The sequence below is a fragment of the Mustelus asterias genome, chromosome 5 (genome assembly GCF_964213995.1).
Source record: "Mustelus asterias chromosome 5, sMusAst1.hap1.1, whole genome shotgun sequence".
In the NCBI taxonomy this organism is placed as follows: domain Eukaryota; kingdom Metazoa; phylum Chordata; class Chondrichthyes; order Carcharhiniformes; family Triakidae; genus Mustelus; species Mustelus asterias.
This window is the reverse complement of record NC_135805.1, coordinates 101,690,926-101,717,128: the sequence shown is the minus strand read 5'-3', so window position 1 is coordinate 101,717,128 and position 26,203 is coordinate 101,690,926. Positions and strand designations below refer to the sequence as shown.

The 26,203-nt window shown below is 41.8% G+C and overlaps 1 protein-coding gene across 3 annotated transcripts in view; it reads right to left on the bottom strand.

The window, feature by feature from the left end:
- The window catches only part of nbas (NBAS subunit of NRZ tethering complex), a 259,241-nt gene that overhangs the window by 178,383 nt on the left and 54,655 nt on the right, over window positions 1-26,203 (bottom strand). For all 3 annotated transcript variants that reach the window (XR_013497784.1, XM_078213107.1, XM_078213108.1), the window contains 2 exons: window positions 8,676-8,765; window positions 3,519-3,672 (listed from right to left, as the gene is read on the bottom strand). Coding sequence is in view for 2 of the 3 variants with exons in the window: in XM_078213107.1 (XP_078069233.1) it covers window positions 3,519-3,672; window positions 8,676-8,765 (244 nt within the window). In the remaining variant the exon portion in view is untranslated. The remainder of the gene's footprint in view (window positions 1-3,518; window positions 3,673-8,675; window positions 8,766-26,203) is intronic.

The window sequence follows — 26,203 nt, the reverse complement described above, 5'->3', positions numbered from 1 at the left end:
CAGCATTTCTCTTGCATAGCAATGAATTTCCTGAAGATGCGATGCTAAATATATTGGGGGTGGAATGATATATTTCACGTAATTGGATAAGTCATTGCACAACATTTATTTTTTTTTCTAATAGAATATTCTATTGCTGTTTGTTTGGACTGAGCTTCAATCGCAGATATTTAGAGGGAAGTTGAATAAAATAAATCAATATAATTCTGTCACGGGTTTAAAAAATAATTGTGATCTACAAATATAAACACTTTGATGTCCTCGAACTTGCTGCCTACAGGGTGGTGAAAGCAGAAATAATGAATTATTTCTAAAGGGCATTTGAGAGAAATAAATTTACAGATCTACAGTGATAGGAAGGGTGAATGGGCACAAATAGATTGGTCAAGAGAGCGCCAGCATGGACAGATGGGCCAAATGTTCTCCTCCCGTGACTTTAAGTTACAATTGTAGAGGGCTTTGCTGAGGCCACATCTGGAATACTGTGTACTGTTTTGGTCCCCATATTAAGAAAGTATATCCTTGTCTTTGGAGGTGGTACAGCAAAAGTTGACTAAATTGGTTCCTGGGAAGAGAAACTAAGTAAGTTGGGCCTACGCTCTTTAGATTTTAGAAGGGCGAGATATGATCTCAACAAAACACAAAAAATTCTGAAACAGGTGGCCACAAAGAGATTGTTTCCCCTGGCTGAGGAAATTAAAGCAAGGCAGAGATAAGTGGCTGAATATTTAGGACTAAGATAAGGAGAAATTCTTGCACTCAAAGGGTCGTGAATCTTTTGGAACTTTCTACCCCAGAACATTGTGGATGTTTCTTAACTGAATACACTTCAGACTGAGATAGACAAGTTTTTGATCATCTGGGGAATCAAAGGATATGGGGACAGGTGAGACAATGGAGTTGAGGTAGAGAATCAGCTATGATCATATAGAATTGTGGAGCAGGCACAAAAGGCCCTGGTCTACTCTTGTTCCTATTTCTTATGTTAAGATTCAATGAATCTTAGCCATAGTGGTTTTGTGCAAAATGTCAAAAATATAAAAAGGTTGAATACTTTATATGCTACGTAAAATACAAGGCAACAATACATTTCAATTCTATTGTCAAAATAATTATTCTTCAATCCAACAAAGGGGCATGGTATGGCAAGAAATAATCAGAATTTATCATTAGTTAGGAACCCTATTATTAAAGTTACATCACAAAAATAAACTACGGAACCTTTCACTGAATTTTTCATTCTGCTTTTTACAAAATTGATCCACTCAAGCACTTGCTCTATCATATAACAAATGGCGTATTGTCAAAATAGTTGCAGTCCCATTTAGTAACAGTCACAATTAGTTGGTTCTCCCTTTTTCCTTAAGAAAATGTATGCAAAATTGCTGTACCGCTGGTAACTAATTGCTTTGAGGCAAAGATTCATTGTTGATCTAGTTATTTAAAAATTGATAGCTCGCACAAGTTAAGATCTGGTGCCACTATGTGGTCACTAAGAGGAGTACAGGTTTGGGTGAAAATACAAGCTGCAGAGGAGGAAATCAGCAGCTGTGGCAAAAAAAAAAAGTAGACCCATTAATTCTGCTCCATTTATACAGTGACCACCATTAGAGAGCAGTATCTACTTTTAGAAAGGCAGGGCCTTCATAAGACCATAAGATATAGGAGCAGAATTAGGTCATTTGGCCCATCAAGGCTGCTCTGCCATTTAATCATGGCTGATGTGATTCTTATCCCCATTTTCCTGCCTCCTCCCCATAACGCTTGATCCCCTTGTTGATCAAGAATCTATCTATCTCTGTCTTAAAGACACTCAATGACCTGGCCTCCACAACCCTCTATGGCGATGAGTTCCACAGATTCACCACCCTCTGGCTGAAGAAATTAATCCTCATCTCAGTTTTTAAGGAGCGTCCCTTCACTCTGACATTATGCCCTCGAGTTCTAGTCTCTGCCACTGGTGGAAACATCCTCGCTACATCCATTCTATCTAGGCCTTTCAGTATTCTGTAAGTTTCAATTAGATTCCCCCCCACCTCATCCTTCTAAACTCCATCGAGTATAGACCCAGAGTCCTCCACCATTTCTCATATTCCCTTCATTCCTGGGATCATTCTTGTGAACTTCCTCTGGACCCCCTCCAAGGCCAACACGTCCTTCCTTAGGTATGGGATCCAAAACTGCTCACAATGTTCCAAATGGGGTCTGACCAGAGCGTTATAGCCTCAGCAGTACATCTCTGCTCTTGTATTCTAGCCCTCTAGAAATGAATGCTAACATTGAATTTGCCTTCCTAACTTCCAACTGAACCTGCATGTTAACCTTAAGAGCGTCCTGAACCAGGACTCCCAAGTCGCTTTGTGCTTCAGATTTCCGAAGCCTTTCCCCATTTAGAAAATAGTCTATGCCTCTATTCTTCCTACCAAAGTGCATAACCTCACACTTTCCCACATTGTATTCCATCTGCCACTTCTTTGCCCACTCTCTTAGCCTGTCCAAGTCATTCTGCAGCCTCCCCACTTCCTCAACACTACCTGTCCCTCTACATACCTTTGTATAATCTGCAAATTTAGCAACCATGCCCTCAGTTCCATCTTCCAGGTCATTAATTATATAATGAAAAGTTGTGGTCCCAATACTGACCCCTGTGGAACACCAGTAGTCACTGTTACTGAAGTGCACACAGGCAGACCTCTGCTCAAGAGCATCTGGATGTCAGTGAAATGTCAATTTTAATCAAGAGCAAACTTGCCTTCCGGCTTCACCAAATTAATGTCAATATCGCACTCCAGGCAGAAAGGGAAACTTCAAAAGCCACGGTAGCTTTGGGGCGGCACGGTAGCACAGTGGTTAGCACTGCTGCTTCACAGCTCCAGGGTCCCGGGTTCGATTCCCGGCTCGGGTCACTGTCTGTGTGGAGTTTGCACATTCTCCTCGTGTCTGCGTGGGTTTCCTCCGGGTGCTCTGGTTTCCTCCCACAGTCCAAAGATGTGCGGGTTAGGTTGATTGGCCAGGTTAAAAATGATCCCTTAGAGTCCTGGGATGCGTAGGTTAGAGGGATTAGCGGGTAAAATGTGTGGGGGTAGGGCCTGGGTGGGATTGTGGTCGGTGCAGACTCGATGGGCCGAATGGTCTCCTTCTGCACTGTAGGGTTTCTATGTTTCTAAATCTTCCACTGCAGTTATGATTAAGCATTGCATCACTTGGAAGCTGCAACCCACTTGTTGCAATAAAACATGCAGTACAACTTCCCACAGAAAATTCCTGCACCAACACAATTTATTCTTTGATTTCTATTATGTAATACTCAAAGAGTTTTACTTCATCTATTCATCATAATTCTTCTCCTGAAGTCTTTGTGCAGCTTATTACTCTCAATGCGTTTTGAGAAAACCTTTCCAATTAAAAATATTTAGCAAATATCATTCTTGTGCAGTTGAATTCTCACTTCCAGCAAAGTATAAAATTTTATTTCAATACAGAAGTGTGTAGAACATGTCTTTCTTTCTTGATCTCACCTGCCGAGAGTAGCTCTCAATCTCCTCTGCACGCTTCTGATACCACTGAGTGAGACACTTGATAGAGGGCTCAGTTGTTCTGTACCTCAACAGTTCAGGCTGTCCTTCATATAGAAATTCGGCATCATCTTGCAGACTGCAGTCTATGAGCTTTCTTCAGGAATGAAACAAACATCACGTTTTCTTCAGATGAAACAGAAATCATACACACAGAGGTGCACTCAGAGTGACAAGTTATTCATTTATGAACAAAGGCAGCTCATCAGATCTTAATGCATTTTATCAATATGTACCGTATCAAAGCTCATGTTAGCATGAACTGTCAAGCAACAGCCCTTGTAAAATGTTTATTAAATAAACAGTGAAGCAAACTTTATTTTGGACTAGGAGTAAAGTGCTGAAAGGGCTGGAAATCTGAAATAAATATAGAAAATGCTGGAAATACTCAGGGTGTCTGGCAGAATTTGATGAGAGAAATCTGGATCTGTTTATTTTAAAGCAGATTTATGTTTTACTTTTGGCCTAAGGCTCTTTTTCAGCTTAGAAAGCTCATCAATAGTACTTTCCCAGTAATAGGATTTACTTTTTCAGCAACTTAATGAATCAGGATTTTTAATTGAGTGCAATCAAATTTAATAATTTGAGCATTTCCAGGCTCTAAGGTTTAATACTGGGTAAACTGGGAATCAAAATCTGTTTCAATCATATGCATCAAAAAAGCACAGTAATTATTTGAACCTTCAATTGATTGAAAATACAAGGCTTCAGAAAGACAGAGTCCCCAAATCTGCTACCAATTGGGCACGGCAGCCAAGAATAAAGTGCACAATTTTAAACAAAAAAAGTGGGGAAAGTTTTAAATTAGGTTGGGAAGTTGTACAACTGAAAATGAAAGGAAAAATAGGATTACAAAAGTAAAATACTAAAGAAACTGGAAATCTGAAAAACAGAATTGTTGAAAATAATCAGAAAAGTTAGGCCTGTGACTTTTCATCAGAATTGGGTAAAAGTCGAATTGTGGGCGTCATTGGCAATGCTAGCATTTGTGGTCCATCCCCGATTTGCCCTCCAGAAGGAGTGGTGGGCTGCTTTCTTCAACCATTGCAATTCATGTGCTGTAGATACACCCACAATGCTGTCACTGGAAGAGTTCCAGGCTTTTGATCTGGTAACAATGAAGGGATGGTGATACACTTCTTTGTCAGGATGGTGCGTGACTTAGAGGAGAACTCGTAGATGATGGCATTCCAGTGCATTTGCTGCCCTTGTCCCTTTAGGAGGTATACATTACAGGCTTGGAAAGTGCTGTCAAAGAAGCCGTGGTGAGTTTTTATCTGATCTTTTGGCTGTTGGGCTGCTTTAGTCTTTTACAGCCTTATGGACTCAATGTTGAGTTCAATGATTTTCAACAGCAACCCCATTTTGTTTTGATTTCCTTCGCAGGTGTGTTTTATTCTTCTCTTGTTTCTTTCCTTACAGATGGCAGAATCACATGCAGAAACATCATTGGACAATGACCAAGGGCTTGGTCAAAAAGGTAGGTTTCAAGGAGTGTCTTGAAGGGGGAGAGAGGCACAAAATTGGAGTGGCAACTTTGGGTCTATGCAGCCAAAGGAATGGCCACCAATGAGGGAAGGGAGCGGGGACAGTGGAAAACATCAATGCATAATGGACTAAATTGGGAATCCAGGCATCTTCGAATGCTGTAGGATTCGAGGAGATGGGGAGGAACAAGGCTTTGAGGAAATTTGAACACAAGGGTGAGAATTTAAGTTCAAATAATTTAATTGTATAGAAATAAATCAAAATCTTTCAAAAGAAAACAAAGTCATCAGCTTTCTGTGGTAGAGAAGTCCACAGGTTCACTGCTCTTTGAATGTTTCCTCATCTCATTCCTAAATGGTCTACCTGTATCCTTAGACTATGTCCCATGGTTCTTGATTTCCCATCCAGGGAAAACATCCCCCCTGCATCTAGTCTGTCCAGCCCTGTCAGAATTTTATACATTGCAACCAGATCTTCTCTCATTCTTCTAAATTCCAGCAAATACAGGCCCAGACAAACCAATGCACTCAATCCTGGAACACCTCGATAACAAAGACTCCTATTTATTGACTATAGTTCAGCCTTCAACACCATTATTGCTACGAAACTCATCTCCAAACTCTGGGCCCTCAGCACCTCCCTTTGCGACTGGATCCTGAACTTCCTAACCACAGACCACAATCAGTAACGATAGGCAACACCACCTCCTCCACGATCATCCTCAACTCCGGTGCCCCACAAGGCTGTGTCCTCAGCCCCCTACTATACTCCTTATACACCTGTGACTGTGTGGCCAAATTCCCCTCCAATTCGATTTTCAAGTTTGCTGACGACACCACCATAGTGGGTTGGATCTCAAACAATGACAAGACAGACTACAGGAATGAGATAGAGAATCTGGTGAACTGGTGCGGCAACAATAATCTCTTTCTCGATGTCAAGATAATGGAGGAGATTATTATCAGCTTCAGGAAGCGTAGAGGAGAACATGCCCCTGTCTACATCAACGGGGACGAAGTAGAATGGGTCGAGAGCTTCAAGTTTTAGGTGTCCAGATCACCAACAACCTGTTCTGGTCCCCCCCAAGCTAACGGTACAGTTAAGAAAGCCCACCAACGCCTCTACTTTCTCAGAAGACTAAGGAAATTTGGCATGTCAGCTACGACTCTCACAAACCTTTACAGATGCACCATAGAAAGTATTCTTTCTGATTGTATCACAGCTTGGTATGGCTCCTGCTCTGCCCAAGACCGCAAGAAACTACAAAAGGCCATGAATGAAGCCCAATCCATCACGCAAATCAGCCTCCCTTCCATTGACTCTGTCTACACTTCCTGGTGCCTTGGCAAAGCAGCCAGCATAATTAGGGACCTCATGCACCCCGGACATTCTCTCTTCCACCTTCTTCCTTCGGGAAAAAGATACAGACGTCTGAGATCACGTGCCAACCAACTCGAGAACAGCTTCGTTTCTGCTGCTGTCAGACTTTTGAATGGACCTACCCTGCATTAAGTTGATCTTTCTCTACACCATAGCTATAACTGAAACACTACATTCTGCACTCTCTCTCGTTTCCTTCTCTATGAATGGTATGCTTAATAAATCAAATTAATCTCTCCTCATCGGACAGTCCAGCTAACCCCAGTATCAGCCTAGTGAACCTCTGCTGCACTCCCTCTATGACAAGTATATCCTTTCTTAGGTAGGGAGACCAAAACTGCATGCAATGCAGGTGCAGTCTCACCAAGGTGCTGTATGACTGTAGTAAGACAACTGTACTTCTAAAATAAAACTCTCTTGCAATGAAGGTCAACATACCATTTGCCTTTCTAATTGCTTGATGCACCTGCCTCTCCGCTTCCATTGATTAATGTACAAGGAGACCCAAATCGCTTTGTATATCCACACTTCCCAATATATCCCTATTTAAATACTCTCCCTATATAGTCACTTACTCTGCATCTGCCATCTGTTTGCCCACTCGCTCAATTTGATTAAATCATCTTGAAGCCACCTCACAACTCAGAATTTCCACCCAGTTTTGTGTCGATGATTGGACTCAACAATATGTATTCTTAAAATGTTACTATATAAAAGTTATAAAATAGAAATTTTGATTTAAAATGACAATGCTAGAAGAGATTGGTTATTGTGGGGGGGCATGGAGGCACAGTGGCAGCACTGCTGCCTCACAGCGCCAGGGACCCAAGTTCAATTTCGGCCTCGGGTCACTGTCTGTGTGGAGTTTGCACATTCTCTCTATGTCTGCGTGTGTTTCCCCCCACAGTGCAAAGATGTGCGGATTGGGTTGATTGGCCATGCCAAATTGACCCTAGTGCCAGTGAGATTAGCAGGGTAAGTATGTAGGGTTACGAGAATAGGGCCTGGCTGGGATTGTGGTTGGTGCAGATTCGATGGGCCGAATGGTCTCCTTCTGCACTGTAATGATATGTAATATCAACCATGAAATAAAAAACATGGAGCAGAGTTTAGGATACCCACTGGAAGTTTGCAGGTACAGGTGGAGAGGGGCCTAAAATTCCCCAGATGGCCCTCCCAGTGCCCCAATTATACAGCGGGATGGGCGAGGCAGAGGCCAGCCGGCCTATCCTTGCCCCTGCTGGGACACTTGAGCAGATAGTGGAGGCACCTTACATACATGATCTGCCCCCTCCCTTTCCCCAACAGTTGATTTCTCCCTCCATGGCCTCTTCATCAGGACCCCTCTCTCCCCACTACCTGGAATTTCACCTCCTCATGTGACCACTTTCTGAAAAATCCTGCCTATAGATTATATTTTAAGTTTTAATTTTCAAATGCAAAAGTGTTGGCTCTTTTATAGTGTGTTACATGTCTGCCTATCAAATATTAAAATCATGAGTGCCCTCAATATTTTACTAGTAACTTGCTTGTATATAACTCTATAAGCACACTGTTACCTTACCTAATATCATGTGATCATCAATCAACTGACAATGTGCTTTCTGTGTCTCTGCAAATGGCAATGCTGAACATTTGTCATAGGTGACTATGCAGCAATGCATTTTACAGAGAATTGCAGATATTTTGCTAAGTTTAAGTGAATTCAAATTCTTTGAACATTGGGAACAAAAAAAATGGTACTGTTCCCCCACCCCGCCCACTCCTTTAATTGCCAAACAAACCAACTGCAACTTTGCTTGCAAATCTCTTCTCTCTGACATGTTTCTCATGACGATGTGCCTCTTTTCTCCCAAAACCTGTTAAGAGCCATTCCAGCCACAGGACCTTCTGACCGCTACAACTGGCAATTTACTGATACTCTCCTGACTGTTAATCGACATGCCTGTCCACCGGCCTTACTGTCAGGCAGAGCCTTCATGGTTATCAGATCATTTTAGAGTCAGAGATAGAGCCATAGAGATATACAGCCCGGAAACAAGCCCATCAGCCCAACACGTCCATGCTGACCAGGCTTCTACTTCTTTCCATCACTGTAATTGCACACTCCTCCCCAAAGAAACCCTCTGCAACCCCCATTCATTTAACACGTTTAAAGAAGAAGGTGCTTATAACTTTACCGAGCAAGGCTGGGAGTTTTGTGGAATTAAACAGTAAAATGCACCATTATACCTTAAACTTGGTTCTTCACACCAGTCTAAATCCTGATGTCTTTGTTCATTCCATGGCAACACCACCAACTCACCATGCTCGTCCACATATCTGTCAAAAAAAATTGCAATACAGTCAAAACAAATTCAGAGATAACCATCAACTCACAACTACAATGTGTATGCAGAGGGCAGGAGCGAGAGAATATGATTATGTGAAAGACAGCAGTTATTAGTTTACAAATGTCTACCCAAATTCACTTGTATGCGTTTCATTTTCAAGATTTGCCAAAAATACGTTGCTTCATAAGGCAAGTCAAATAGGTGAAATATTGATTACTAAGTTCACAGTAAAAGACCCATGTGGGTTTTTCTCAGCAAAGTTCTTTTGAATGCATAAAGTTAGATTGTATAAATTAAATTGTGACAAAACAGAGAGTCTATTCGCAGTTAATATTGTACCCAAAGATAAAATCTTGTGCCAAATTTTAATATCTTTGTTGCCCTACTGATGATATTTATATTACCAAACTGACTATCGTTGGTGCCAAGATAAGGCTAGTAATTTACAATCTGCACAGACAATGGACAGAATTGTAGAATTTGATCATAAAACTACAAATAAAATCCCACAATTCTATGCAATAAACCAGCGGCTCCTGATCATCTAAGCACTGCTTGGAGCTGCAAATGCTGATAATTTGAGGTGGTTGAAGTAAACCTCACAGTTCTAATGTGGCTAAATGACTATATCCACTGACATTAGTTGCAGCTCCAAGAACACACAAAATACTACAACCTTTACAATCCAATAGCAATTATGAGCAATGTTCCAAGAAAAACACTACACAAGTAAAAGCCAAAAATAAAAGGAAAAAATTAGAAATGTGCCCTAATAATAAAAATTACTCTGTATCTATTGCTTTTAAAACCGACATTCTTCTTTCGATTCAGCAGGCTTGTTGGTCATGAAGTTACTCTATTACATTTTGAGTAGTTGATGGAGCCAGTAGATGAAGACATGCACACCACCTCCTCAATAACGCTGCCTTCTTTTGGGTGGTTCACACTCCCCACAGCCTCCCCCGCCACTATACTTATTTATGCTACAATACGGGGTCCAATTAAAGCAAATTGAACTCGAATGCATTTGTGTGAATAGTAAAAAAAAATGATGATTCCTCGCCCTAACTGTTGCCCAATAGAGAAGTCCCGATGCCAATACTGGGTTAAAACAAAATCGATTGCGGCATGATACTTCTACACACATGTATGGACATGCAGTGCCAGAGTGCCAAGGCATACATCATAGAATCATAGAAATCATAGAAACCCTACAGTGCAGAAGGAGGCCATTCGGCCCATCGAGTCTGCACCGACCACAATCCCACCCAGGCCCTACTCCCACATATTTTACCCACTAATCCCTCTAACCTACGCATTTTAGGATTCTAAGGGGCAATTTTTAATCTGGCCAATCAACCTAACCCGCACATCTTTGGACTGAGCAACAAAAATTAGTTTAGGTGACAGAGTACTGAAGAAATATCAGAAGCAGAAAATAAAATATATTTTTCTTTCTTTTGCTGGTCCCTATATAGCAACAAAAAGAAAATAGCAGAAATTTATCACAGGGCACAATTCAAACAAAAAGGGATGGCAGAATGGGGAAAGTGAGGCACCAATCTTATTTATAGATCAGTAAACTCTCTATTTCTGAGCTCTTTGGGAATTTGATCAATGATGTCAGCCAAGATTTCTGCAAACTGTTTGAGCCGAGATCGTTCAGCATTCAAAAATCTTCCTCAATTTAGCGAACTAAACTTCTAATTGGGGCATAAGGTATTTTACTCTTAGAGACAACTGAGCCTCATTATAGTGGCTCAAGTACTTATAAAAACCTGAACAATTGTACTATTCCTGAACAAACTTTGTAAAATGAGAATGATTCATTTTATCAGTTTACTACAGCTGAACTGATGTTGAGAGAGTTATCAATACCGTAGATACCAAGGTATACGTCAACCCAGCATATAAGATTAATTCTAATTTTTCTGGAACCAAAAGTCACGTTTAGGCCTCTGCTCAGTGCATAAGTTGAACCCCCTTTTATACAGGGAAATGCTATACTCACATTATGAGTCAGCCTAATTTTTTCACCGCAGAAATGCACTTCCTACTCACCTTATAAGTCAGGGCATAGGACCAAACAGGCATTATGGGCTATGTTGTCAAGAAGATGTGGTGTTTAAGACAAGCCCACACAGAGCAGACTGCATATGGCAAATGACAAACAGAAATGGGTCCCACCGGCGAAAACAAAGTTGTACGAAGCTGATTTCAAGCCGAAAATCGTAACTCGTCAAATAACTGCTGCAGCAGGGAAATGTGGTGTTTGTGAAAAACCGGTGTAAGGATGGAAGGAAGAGGAACCCACCCTGAAGATGGTACCCAAGACCAAACGTGCCATGAGAACACAAACCAGCCATGGGTTTTAAAAAAGCAGGTCTCAGAATGGGTCCTCAAAAATCCTCATCACAGCCAGCAAAATGGGATGCATTTATACACACTAAAGTGGGTCAAATCAAACCCTGAGTCTTGCAAAATTTTCAGAGTAACAGCTGGATTGTGTAGGTGCTTGATGGAATGAAAAAAAAATTGTGTTGCGGCAACAGGCCAACATTTCTCAGGGACTAAAAAACCTTTTTAAAAAACAAACCAGCCAGTTTCCAGGGATTAACTAACAGACAGCAGCAAAATGATGAATATCTTATTTGTCACATCGACAACACGCACAAAACCCGAGTTGAATGAAGAGTGCAGAAAGGGATGTCAGGAACAATACCAGACATGCCTAAAAAATGAGGTATCAACCTGGTGAAGTGCTAACACTGAATTACCTGCGTGCCAAGTTGATTAGGATGAGGGCAGTCTGAAGATGTGGCTGGGTGGGTGAGGATAGTGTGAGGTTGTGGCTGGGTGAGTGAGTACAGTGTGTAGTTCTGGATCGACAGTGTGTCGAATGGGAAACCTGGTGGCCTATGCAAAGAATACAGCATATTAGAGTTAGATATGTTCAGATCCCACAGAATATAAGTTCAAAGAGGCATCTGTGAGGAAAAGGTCTGTGGGTTAGGTTGATTGGCCTTGTTAAATTGACTCTTAGGTGTCAGGGGTTAGCAGGGTAAATACGTGGAGTGACGAGGATAGGGCCTGGGTGGGATTGTTGTCGGTGCAGACTCGATGGACCGAATGACCTCCTTCTGCACTGTAGGAATTCTATAATTCTATATAGGTGGTCACCATTTTGAAATGTGATAAGAGAAGCAAGACCACTAACTGAAATTTAATAAATGTGACATTTCAGTGGCTGAATTAATTCTACAAGTTGCACTTTTGCCAGGCAGTGTAATGTGCATACTTCAACCTTTAGACATGTGCTTCACAAGCCATTCAGGAATCTTGTTCATGCCAAAGGGGGTAAGTGGATGGTTAATGGAAATATGCATACATTGGGGATGCTATTAACGCACAAACTGTTACCTGGTGGAATAGGATATTCCATATTTTTTGACAATGGATGGAGAGGAAGTTGGTTTGTTGTTGATGGATGATTCTGAAAGTGCAAGTGCCAAATCTGGTTCAGAGTGGGATCCTTATAATATCACAGCCACTCAGAATGAATTTGACAAACATGGTGTCAGAAGCCGAAGGCAATGAATTTTATGGTTTTTAAAATGCTTTATGTGGTTAAAGGTGACTTTGTAGAATTAATTCAGTCACTGAAACGTCACATTTATTAAATTTCAGTTAATGGTGTTGCTTCTTTTATCACATTTCAAAATCGTGACCACCCATATAGAATCCCTACAGTGCAGGTCGTCGTCATTCGGTCCATCGAGTCTGCACCGACAACAATCCCATCCAGGCCTTATCCCCGTAACCCCACGTATTTACCCTGCACCCCGATACTCAGAGTCAATTTAACAAGGCCAATGAACCTAACTCGCACATCTTTGGGCAATAGGAGGAAACCGGAGCACCCGGAGGAAACCTGAGCACCCGGTGGAAACCTATGCAGACACGGGGAGAACGTGCAAACTTTACACAGTGATCCGAGGCTGGAATTGAACCCGAGTCTCTGGCGCTGTGAAGCAGCAGTGCTAAACACTGTGCTACTGTACTGCCATGAGTGCTGGCAGTTTATATTTTATACTTAACATGCAGGTCAATCCTAGATTTTGGAAGGATTCACCAACTTGGTTTGAAAATTGTTTTCTTAAGGGTATCAATAGAAATCAATCCATAGAAGCCATGCCAAGAATAGTATCTATTTTGAATAAACTGTTCCAACAGTACCACTGTGAAAATGGTCAACTTCATGAGCATAAAATATGTCATAAAAATACTTTAACACAAATGTGTACAACAGTCACAATTCTACCCATAAAGTCACATGAAATATTTGCCTCCAAACATCTTGAAATATACCATTACTCACAATTGAAAGTATTTTAATGTCACTGCTCATCAGAAAATATTGAAATATAGTGCTTACGCGTGTACAAATTTAGCCCGAATATACTAGCGCTATTATCTGCTGGTAACCAGTTATAGATAATCATTCAGTAACTTTCCAGTCAGAGTATTATTTCTTCATTAGGGACATTATTAAATGCAACATAAAATTATAAGTAATAAACACCCATCACTGACAAAATATTCCTAAAAACTGAAAGAACAGTTATGATCTTCAAAACTGCAGGCAACTGTAATCTCAGCGGGATTCTTTCAAATGCTGCAGTCACTCTGGATATTCACAGTTCCACATCAACCAATAGTTTATAGTGCAAATCAGATCATATTATAAAAGGTGTATTTTGTTTTAATTGCAATCATTTTGCTTGATTGGAATTGTTCCTGATGTGAATTGAATTCTGATCCAAATCAAGAATGTAAATTGAATAACATCTATAGGGAAGTGTGAACAACTTACTCTGCAAATGCGTTTTAAATCTGTGATAAGTGAGAGTGCAAATTGCATGAATTATTAAAAGTCAGAATAAACACAGCGATGATGGTTTTATTCATTTTCTGTTCTACTAATTAAACTTGGGCACTAAAATTTAATATCAACTGCAACAGAAAATTCATTAACATATAAATGTTTGTTATACTGCAATAAATCACTATTTGCATTACTAGGCAGTCTACATAAACATCTAATAGGTAGTCCTTAGAAATTCATAAACAATGGAGAAACTATTTGCATATTGAGAGTCCCATTCCAATTGCTTACATTTTCTTTATGTAGGCTTTGTTTACTACAAGTAAAGGTAGCAAACTACATCATTTTCTCAGAACATAGCAGCAAAAGCTGCAGGCTGCCACAGAGCAAAAATATTTAATATTTCATGTTCATGATTGAGGCGATGGCACAGCTTACTATTTTACAATAATAAAAAAACATTGAGGGCAATCATTCTCCTTTTGCAGTTGGGTGTAAAGGTTTGCATACGCACAGCATACAGGAAAACCTGCACAGCGAGGAGAGCACTGGTACAATGCAACATGTCTAGTTTTTATCATGAATGGAAAATCAGGCAGGTCATGTTACAGGTACATGCTTCTCCCTGTCCAATTTTACTATATTTGCTCCACCGAGGCACAATAAAGCTTCATGGAAAGAAAAATATGAATAAATTGAAAGAACACCTCAACACAACTGTACCAGATTACAGTACTTTCTGCCCTATCCCAGGATAGCAGACAATGAGCCAGAACTTCTGGGGAATGACAATCAGTTCAACTGTCATTCCACTCCTTTTTACTTGCCCTGGAATGCAGATGCGCTTTTCTCGCCTGACCTTCTGACTTGGGTCACGTGTAAAATGTTCAGCAGTGGATTTCCAATGCCCTCAGTTAAGTGCAGCACCACTGGGGTGAAAGGGTGCCACATCCCTTTTTGGCACTAGCTGCCATAAAGCAACTCTCAATGGATGAGTCAGGTTGTGTGGGGGGGGGGGAGGGGGTTGAGTGGACATTTGTCAAGGGAGTAGTAGGGAGTGGGGGGATAGTTGAAGGAGAGTTGGGGGAAGCCAGAAGGTTGTGGAGTTCGCTGGAGGGTTGGCAAGGGCATTCTGTGGGGTTCTTGCAGGGTGTTGGTGTGGGGAGGGATCAGGAGTTAGAAGTGGTTTTAATTTTTCTAATTATGTGTGATTAATAATGTGGTAATACAGTCAGAACCATCTGAAGTCTCCAATTTAAATCATATTGGATGGATCCCAGTGAAGAGTAGTTGCCCATCTTCCCAGCCAATTCCAGCATATCATCCAGGGCACCTCCGAGGTCTAACCTTCCAGAGATCGGAAGTTTTGGGCCAATAGAATCAATGAAGGCTGGTGTTAGAGAACCCGAAGCAGATGGGCATGAATCAGATTAGAGACATGGCCCATAATTTTCCTCTATCTACCATCAACCCAGTATATGGCAGGTAGTAATTTTACCCCAAGATATTGAATTCATTTTGCTTAAAGCAACAGTTTCAGTAAAAATGCAGAACAAAGTGGCAAATAGCCCAGGTATATCCTGTACACAAAAAGCAGGTCAAGCCCTATCTGGCCAATTATCACCCGATGACACTATTCTCCATCATGAGCAATGCAATGAAAAGTATCACCAACAGTAATATCAAGCAGCAGCTACTTAGCAATGCATACTATGAGTTCCACCAGGCTTTCATTGCCACCCTGGTCCAAACATGGACAGACGAGATGAATTGCAGAGTTGAGGTGCGAGTGACTGCCCATGACACAAAGGCAACATTTGACCAAGTGTGGCATCAAGGGAGGCTGGTAAAATTGGTGCCAATGGCATAAAAACAGAAGGTGCTGGAAATACTCAGCATGTCAGGCATTATCTGTGGAGAGAAACAGAGTTAACATTTTGGGTCGATGATGATCTTTCATCAGAACTCAATGTTGTCACCACTGACCAGAGCTGAGGTCAGAGACTGTGGTATTATCTGATGAGTATCCCACTTTCTGACTCTACAAAGCTTATCATCTACACAGCAAAATTGGCAGCATGATGAAATACTCCTCATGTGCCAGATGAGTATATTTCCAATACTGAAGAATGTAAACATCACCAGATCAATGCAGCCCACTTGATTGGCACCCCATTCACCACCATAAACATTCACTCCCTCCACTATTGGTACATAATGGCAGCAGAGTGCACTGCCTATAAGATGTATTCAGTCCTTAATACCTCCGGGACCAGTACAAGCAGCATGTAAGGCAAAAGAAAATTGGTTCCACAAAATTTAAACCCTGTGAACCTTTATTTAAAAATGCACACCAAAGAACAATAATCAAGTCACACGTGGTGTAATGGAACATTTACAGGAGGTGACTCAATGTCTGTGTTGGCCAAAGAAAGATCCAGCCTAATCCCATCTGAATATTACAGCACAGATAAGGGTTTCTGTCTCTACCTCCTTTCAGGTCATGAATTCCAGATTCCACCACTAAAAGTTACAAAGAAAACAACCCCATCTTATCCAATTCGCCATTCCTGACAACATCTCAAATCTCCTCTACAGTGCGATCATATCCTTCCTGCAATGTGGTGAGAACTGCACTTGGTACTTAGCTGTGGCCTAACTAATGTTTTGTCCCTTTCTAGCATAGCCTCCCTGATCTTATACTCCATGCCTTGGCTCATAAAATAAAATAATCTTGTAAGCATTCTTAGCTATCTTATCTACCAATCCAGTTACTTTTGGGGATCTGTGAGCATGTGCTGCAAGGTCCCTCTTTTCCTCTACACTTCTCAGCATCTTACTATTGATTACCTAATCCCTCATCTTGTTTGTCCTCCCCAACTGCAAGACCTCACAATTCTCAGGATAAAATTTTATTTGCCACTTTCCATCCACCTGACCTATCCAACCACACCTTCCTGCAGTCATTATCACACATCTGCAAACTTTGTAATCAAGCCGCTACACTTAAGTACAAATAATACCATGAAAAGCAAAGGATCTAGTACTGAGCTCTGCAGTACCCCACTATAAACAGCGTTGAGTCACAAAACCCACCCATTCACCATTATTACCCTTTATTGTCTGCCACTGAATCAATTTTGGATCCAATGTGTTACATGTCCTGGGATCCCATGTGCTCTTACTTTTCTGACTATTCTGCCATGTAAGATCTTGTCAAAGCTAATCCATTTCATCCCTCCTTCCTCCACCCTCCTTGTCATCTCCTCAAAAATTACCACTGGTTTTTTTTAAAAAGTAGATAATGAATAAAACCAGGATTAAAAACCTGAAAATTCAAGCTGTCTGGTTTAGAAATAGAACAGGCTCATAGTGAGACACTTAAATGACTATTTAATCTAAATTACTTCCATGGACAGACTATAAAGCAATATTCATTCTAAGCTGTGTGAGTATGTAGCTGTGCAGCAATCAAAGATCTGTCACACAGGGAACAGGTAGGCTGTGCCTATGCAATGTTCCCTTTAAGATGCCCAACATGCTCAGCCACAGGTCAATCTTAAAAGCACTGTGTAGCGCAACAAGCTAACCATGCACTGCAACAGATATGAGACAGAACTGACTATAAGGTTCCCATTTAAAGTTGAGAGGTGCGATGCGTTAATTTAGGAAAGTAAATCTTGGGCACAACAGACTGAGTGAGGAGGGAGCTCTGCCCACCCACATCATAATGACATTTTAAGCACATGTTAAGCACATGGCAAGTGGTGTTGAGTTAATTTGCACAAGGCTCCTCAGGCACGTCTTGTGGTGCAGTGGATAGCAGCTCTGCGTCCGGGCCAGAAACTCAGGACTCGAATCCTACCCCAGGGCTTGAATGGCCAAGGAAGGTGCATAAAGCATTCCAAAAGGTTGCCTTTAACCTGCAAATCCTTCCGACACACGCCAATTGCAAGCAGCAAGAGCAGAAGGGATTCTTGGGTCAGTGATGCAAAGAAAATTGGAGCCGCTACCATTAGAATCATAGAATCCTACAGTGCAAAAAGAGGCCATTCGGCCCATCGAGTCTGCACCAACCACAATCCCACCCAGGCCCTATCCACATATCCCTACATATTTACCCACTAACCCCTCTAACCTATGCATCCCGGGACACGAAGGGGCAATTTAGAATGGCCAATCAACCTAGCCCGCACATCTTTGGACTGTGGGAGGAAACCGGAGCACCTGGAGGAAACCCACGCAGACACAGGGAGAATGTGCAAACTCCACACAGACAGCGACCCGAGCCGGGATTCGAACCCAGGTCCCTGGAGCTGTGAAGCAGCAGTGCTAACCGCTGTGTTACCGTGCCGCCCATTACTTTTCACAGCTACAGACTACAACATGCTCAGTCGGTTTAGCTCATGTTGGTTGGACAGCTGGTTCATGGTGCAGAGCAATGCTAACAGTGTGAGTTCAACATTAAAATGTTGCTGAAGTTATTCATGAAGGCCCGCCATTTCAACCTTGCCCCTTGCCTGAAGTGTGGCGTCCCTCAGGTTAAATCACCAGGTTAAATCAAAGGCGAGAACAGCCTATGGTCTGGCCTTTTGCAATGTTCGAGTGAACCCCAACGCAAACTGCAGGAACAGTACCTCATCTTCTGTTTGGACACTTTACAACCTTCTGGATTGAACGTTGAATTCACCAGCTTCAGAGCATGAACTCTCCCCACCACCTTTACCCCATTTCCATCTTATTTCATTTCTTCTTTTCATATCATTCTCAGTTCCATTTTTCCACTTCTCCATTCTCACTCTCCATCTTGCCCCCTCCCCCACAACCTCTTGCCCCCCCCCCCCCCGCCCACCACAAATCAGGGCAACTGTCACATTCCTCAGGCAATCCCTTAACAATCTGTACCTCTGTTCTGCCATTCATACATTCTGATCACTTAATGAACGCTTTCAGCACCTTTCTCAGTCTTCGTCAGTATCAGTCACATTCCCTTTGTCCTACGACGAGCAGCCCCCCACCCACCCCACCCTCATCATATAAATCTCTTCTGATTTTCTTTGCTCTCAGCTCTGAAGAAGGATCATCCTGTCTCAAAACGTTGGCTCTATTCTCTCTCCACAGATGCCATCAGACCTACCCAGATTTTCCAGCATTTTCTGTTTTGTTTCAGATTCCAGCATTTTGCTCTTATCTATGATCATCTGGCACTATGGCAACTTTTACTGTGTAATCAATCTTGAAAATATTCACAGGAGACATACAAATTGAAAAGTACAACATTTTGAATCAAACAGGCAACACGCCCGTGAGATAGGCTCTTGCAAAACCCTAAAACAAGGCAACTTTTTTTGACCAAAGCAATAAAAAAATTGCAAGAATGTTCCAAGAGCACAAGCAGCAACTTGCTGCTTCCATGCTCTGACATGAAACAGTCATTAGTGGACTACTCTTCCATGCTTGTGTGTTCCTGTTAAATAACAAACCAAGGAACCATGACAAATAGTTCTTGGGAACGTTTTAGCAGCTGAATCAAGAGTGCTAGACAAGAAAAAGCCTGGAGGGGGGGTTGGCAGCTCAAATATTTTAAGGACATGGCAGTAAATGGCATAATGAACTCACAAAAAAGGGTAAAATTAGATGTGTATGCGGTGGGAGAAAGCTGGGGGTTGGGGAGAAGGGGGGAAAATGAGCAAGAGGATCACTGTTTCTTATTCATTTTACAACAGTTTCAAGTGCGGAACAGACATGGCCAAACTCTAGGATCAGACTGGCTCTGCTATCAAATGAGATATTAAACCAAGGCCCGTCTGCCTTCTCAGGTGAACATGAAAGACACACAGAACTTTTGAAGAGCAGAAAGTTATCCCAGGAGCCTGAATAATTGTTATCCCACAACCAACATCATTGAAACAGATTATAGCATCATTGAGGAACCTTGCTGTGTGCAAATTGGCTTCTGCACCTCTTACATTATGACAGTAATTACACTTCAAGGATAGATAAATTGGTAGTAAAAATTATTAGAGACATCTTGAAAGGTGATACATTAACAAAAGCTTCTTACTAATCTTAAAAGCTATAATCTTTCATTAACCCTTAACATTCCCACTCTTTAGCCAACTGCTGTTTGAAGACCAGAAAGTGCTAAATACAACAGAAAAATAAATTATAGACTTTTGAAAAGGCAGTGGTTAGCACGGCTGCCTCACAGCGCCAGCGGCCCAGGTTCGATTCCCAGCAAGGGTCACTGTCTGTGTGGAGTTTGCACGTTCTCCCCGTGTCTGCGTGGGTTTCCTCCGGTTTCCCCTCTCAGTCTGTAAGATGTGCTGGTTAGGTGCATTGACCCGAACGGGTGCCGGAGCGTGGCGACTAGGGGAATTTCACAGTAACTTCATTGCAGTATTAATGTAAGCCTTGCTTGTAACTAATAGATAAACTGTACTTTTTTGTTAAGATTGTGCAACATAAACTAAAGTCACATTTTACATGAAGAAAATCAGCTTGAATTTTTTTTTCGTAAAATTTGACAAATACCAAATATAATGTGTAATTGCACCAGCAGATAATGTACACAGCCGCATACATGCACAATTCCTGCTGAATTTTCTGCAAGTCATTTATTTCAGCAAGAGTCTGACATATATGCCAAAGTTATCATGACAACTAGTTTCATTGTCCCCAGACGTGATATTTCATAGAGAAACTTTTAAAATATTGCACTTATGTAAAAAAAAAACTCTGAATTATGCACTGTACTGCTGTTAAAGATGCTGTTAAATATTCTGGTCTATTGTAGACAATTTCACAGATAGTGGTCTCAGACACTCCTGTCTAAGCATCCTACTTCTTTTGAAATTGACACCTACTATCATACGTATTGGAGGTTAGTTAATGTTAACCCCACAATTTGAAAAGGGAGGTAGAGAAAAAAAGCAGGGAATTATAGACCAGTCAGCCTGATGTCAGTAGTGGGGAAAGTGCCAGAGTCCATTATGAAAGATTTAATAGCAGAACACTTGGTAAACAGTGGTAGTATCAGACAGAGTCAGCATGGATTTATGAAAAGGAAATCATAGAAACGAGAAACATGCAGCCCTTCGAGCCTGCTCCACTATGATGGCTGATCACCGAATTCAATATCCTGATCCGCCCTTCCCCCCCATATCCCTTGATCCCTTTAGCCACAAGAACTAAATCTTCTTTCTTCTTGAAATCGGACAACGTCTGGACCTCAACTACATTCTGTGGTAGTGAGTTCCACACATTCACCACCCTCTGGGTGAAGAAATTTCTCCTCACCCCAGTTCTAAAAGGTTTACCCCTTATCTTCAAACTATGACCCCTAATCTTGGACTCCCCCACCATTGGGAACATTCTTTCTGAATCTACACTGTCTAATCCTGTTAGAATTTTATAAGTTTCTTTGCGATCCCCTCTCATTCTTCTGACCTCCAGTGAATATAATCCTAATCGACTTAGTCTCTCCTCATATGACAGACCTGCCATCCCAGGAATCAGCCTGGTAAACCTTCACTGTACTCCCTCTATAGCAAAGACATCTTCCTCAGATAAGGACACCAAAATGGCACATAATACTCCGGGTGTAACCTCACCAACGCCCTATACAATTGCAGCAAAACATCCCTATTCCTATATTCAAATCCTCTCGCTATAAAGGCCAACATACCATTTATCTTCTTTACTGCCTGCTGTATCGACATGCTTACCTTACTTCGTCAGGTAAGTAGGAGTTCTGTTCACAAACAGGGCAGATAAAGACACAAACTCAATTTACAAAATAATACTCCAGGTGTAACCTCACCAAAGCCCTGTACAATTGCAGCAAAACATCCCTATTCCTATATTCAAATCCTTTTTAATCCTATACTCAAATCCAATTTACATTATTTTGTAAATTGAGTTTGTGTCTTTACATACCCTCTTTGTAAGCAGAACTCCCACTTACCTGACGAAGGAGCAGCGCTCCGAAAGCTAGTGGCTTTTGCTACTAAATAAACCTGTTGGACTTTAACCTGGTGTTGAGAGACCTTTTACTGTGTTTACCCCAGTCCAACACCGGCATCTCCACATCATGACGAGAAAATGGATTGCCAGACAGGAAATAAAAAGTAGGAATAAACGGATCTTTTTCCAAAAGACAGGCAGTAATTAACTGGGTACCGCAGGGATCAGTGCTGGGATACCCAGCTATTCACAATATACATTAACGATTTAGATGAGGGAACTAATATCTCCAAACTTGCAGATGACACAAATCTGGTGGAAGAGTCCAGAACAGGGTTCACACACTGCAGATACAGGGTAGACCATTTAGAAGTGAGATGAGGAGACATTTCTTCTGAGTGGTAAACATGGAGGTTACTACCACAGAAAGTCAAAACACTGGACCCTATTTTACCATTCTCATTCTCTAAGTGCTGGGCGGACTTGAAACCGTGAGTGTTTCAGATCCGACTTTTAGACCCGTTCTCAGACACCCCCATACTCACTCTGTCTGAAAAAATATCAGCGATTCTGAATGGCGCTGCACAAGCCTGTGGGCGGGGCTTAACGCGCCCGGAATCCTGCAGCTCCGACCAGCACCTCCAACTGCGCATGCGCAAAAATAAAATGATAGAATGCGGCTCCCCTGCCACATCCCTCCCGGGCTGGATAATGCCCCCCCTTGGCTTCCACATACATTGCCCCACCCCCACAACATTACTGACCCCCTTATAACCCCACCCCCTCTGCTACCCAGACCGATCGCGGGTCTTTCCCCCCTACCGATCCCAGGCAGAGTGGCAGCGGACCCCCACTTCCCTCCCCCACCGATCTCATGCAGAGAGCCGTTGGACCCACCTCACCCCTCCACCTTCTCCCCTCACACACACCCCCCCCCGCCGCGACCAATCAGGGTTGTCAGACGTTCGGCACTTACCTCCGCACTAACTGGAGCGCCTGAATCGGACTTTGGTAGAGCATGTCCATTTCACACTGAATCTGGATTGGAGAACGCGGTGGTAAAGGGGGAAATGCTGGTACGGTTGGGCAGCTCATTAAGTCAATTTAAATGCATTCAAATGGCTGTTGTGCCCGTTTCGGCCATTTTCAGGCCTTGGGAAAGGGGGAACCGGCACAAAGGCAGGCAGGGATCGCGCTACTCGCGGCACGGTAGCACAGTGGTTAGCACTGCTGCTTCACAGCTCCAGGGACCTGGGTTCCATTCCCGGCTTGGGTCACTGTCTGTGTGGAGTTTGCACATTCTCCTCGTGTCTGTGTGGGTTTCCACCGGGTGCTCCGGTTTCCTCCCACAGTCTAAAGATGTGCGGGTTAGGTTGATTGGCCATGCTAAAATTGCCCCTCAGTGTCTTGAGATGCGTAGGTTAGAGGGATTAGCGGGTAAATGTGTAAGGATATGGGGGTAGGGCCTGGGTGGGTTTGTGGTCAGTGCAGACTCGATGGGCCAAATGGCCTCTTTCTGCACTGTCGGGTTTCTATGATTCTATGATACTCGCCTCACGCCCAACTTTATCAAGTTTTCGCAACCGAAAACGGTCCAACTTGATGGTAAAATCAGGCCCATTGTATGTTTTCAAGAATAAATTAGACATAGCACTTGGGGTGAAAGGGACCAAAAAATATGGGAGGTTGGGGGGGGAGATGGGATCAGGCTATTGAGCTGGATGATCAGCCATGATCATAATTAAAGGCAGAGCAGGTTCAAAAGACCTACTCGTGCTCCTATGTTCTATGTTTCTATATATTGCTATGATAGTGCAATATGTGATGTAAAAACAGTACCCTCTTATGACCTGAACCAGATATTCATATCTTTCTTTATACTTCAATTCCCGATAGCCAATCAAGCAAACATGTAATGAAGAAAGACTCTATACCAATCATTAAACTACTTTATTCCACATTATGAACAAACAGAGCTGCAGTTATGGTTGGGCTAATTTGATTTCAATCAGTACAGTTTATCTTTGTGTGGTAATACAAAATGAAGAATGTGTCAGATTTCCCAAATCAATGAGTCATTTCACTTGTCAACAAGATGACCTCCAGAATTTACAGATTAGCACTATGTGAAAGCCATCACATATTTCTATTTTAAAAACCTTCACAGCATTCTGTTTTTAAAACCAGAGACAAGGTCTCTGCTGGGATTTTGGTGCTTTTATCTTGCTCTATTTAAAAACTGACACGTATAAAAGACTGCCCAGCACAATAGTGGGTTTCCTCCGGGTGCTCCGGTTTCCTCCCACAGTCCAAAGATGAGAAGGTTAGGTGGATTGGCCATGCCAAATTGCCCCTTATTATCCCAAGATGTGTTGGTTAGGGGGATAAGCAGGGTAAACATACAGGAATAGTCATGATGTGGAGATGCCGGCGTTGGACTGGGGTAAACACAGTAAGAAGTTTAACAACACCAGGTTAAAGTTCAACAGGTTTATTTGGTAGCAAAAGCCACACAAGCTTTCGGAGCTGCCAGCCCCTTCTTCAGGTGAGTGGGAATTCTGTTCACAAACAGAGCATATAAAGACACAGACTCAATTTACATGAATAATGGTTGGAATGCGAATACTTACAAAGACTTGATTAGTTGTAAGTATTCGCATTCCAACCATTATTCATGTAAATTGAGTCTGTGTCTTTATATGCTCTGTTTGTGAACAGAATTCCCACTCACCTGAAGGGGCTTGCAGCTCCGAAAGCTTGTGTGGCTTTTGCTACCAAATAAACCTGTTGGACTTTAACCTGGTGTTGTTAAACTTCTTACAGGAATAGAGCAGGGGAACGGACTTGGGTGGGATGCTCTATCGGAGAATCGATACAGACTTGATGGGCCGAATGGCCTCCTCCTGCACTGTAGGGATTCTATGAATAGATGTTTTTCTCATTACCAAGGCAAACCAATAAATTGGATTTGCTTCTAACTTTTGGAGACTACATAGTAAACCCCTTTCATCTAAAATAAAACTTGACAATAAACTTTACTTTAAAAAAATATTTTAAAGTAACTTTCCCAATCTGGAGGAGAAATGGTTAATTACCATGGCAAATGCAGCATATTTTAACAATTCTCCCATTCAAGAAATTGAATAAAAATTCATACGGCTTCTTCTTTAGTTATGAAGTTTGTTCAGAGTTTATCATTTAGCAAATCAGAAGTTATTTCACAGAATTATCAGCAAAATGAGAGAAAGGGTGGTTGATAGAGCCATCGAACTGTGCTTACACAGCAATAACCTGCTCACTGATGTCCAGTTTGGGTTCTGTCAGGGCTACTTAGCTCCTGACCTCATTACAGCCTTGGTCCAAACTTGGACAAAAGAGCAGAATACAAGAGTTGAGGTGAGAGTGATTGTCCTTGACATCAAGTGTGATATTAAGGAGTACTAGCAAAACTGAAGTCAATGGGAATCAGGGTGAAACTCTCCACTGGCTGGAATCACGCCTCGCACAAAGGAAAATGGTTATGGTTATAGGAGGTCAATCATCTCAGTCCCAGGACATCACTATAGGACTTCCTCAGTGCAGTGTCCCTCCATCACTGACATACAGTGGAAGCAATGCGCACCACCTACAGGATTCACTGAAGCAACTCACCAAGGCTTCTTCAACAGCATCTTTCAAACCTGTGACCACTACCACTTTGAGGGACAAGGGTATCAGTTGCATGGTAACACCGCTATCTGCAAGCTCCACCCCAAGCCACACACTAGTCTGACTTCGGACTATATCACCATGCTCCACTGTCACTGGGTCAAAATACTGGAACTCCCTTCCTAACAGCACTGCGAGTGTATGTACATCACATGAACTGCAATAGTTCAGGAAGGCAACCCACCATTCCCTTTTCAAATGTTGATCTGGCCAGCGACACCCACATTCCTTGAAGAAATAAATAAAAATATTGAAAATCTTCTGGGAAATGTAAACCCCCGTTATTTAAACTAATGCAACTGAAACGCTACTTGCAAATGTGTTAAAAATTACCTTTTGATTTTGTATTCAGTTGTAATAATATTGGTCAAATATCTAGCTGACAATTCATATGTTTTAGAATATAAATTTAGTTTTAGGAATTAAAGTGTTAAATGCCAGATAAATTGAAACATCTGGTTCAGAAATTGATATGCATCTCAAGTGAATGATATTCAAACAAGCTTTGAGGTAATTACAGTTTAAAAAAAAAACCTGATAAAGATTAAAAAATAATCTCACAAGGTTAAAGGTTGTGGAAGGCTTTAAAAATGGATGACCCATCTTTAAGCTTACAATGGAGCCAGAAGGTCTACCACCTATTCAAATAATACATTTAAATTATTTATGTGGTTCCCAGATGAAAATAAGTTGAAGTCCAGTTGTAAACAACAGAGTTCCTTAACAGGGCCAATAATTCTGGAAGAGGGTCTTTAAAACTACACTAGACACATAAATCATTCATATGGTTACAAAATAAAAGAGCTGTGGTGAAGGTAAAATAATTAGTCTACATTTATGTTTGATAACATCCAAAGCATACGACTGCG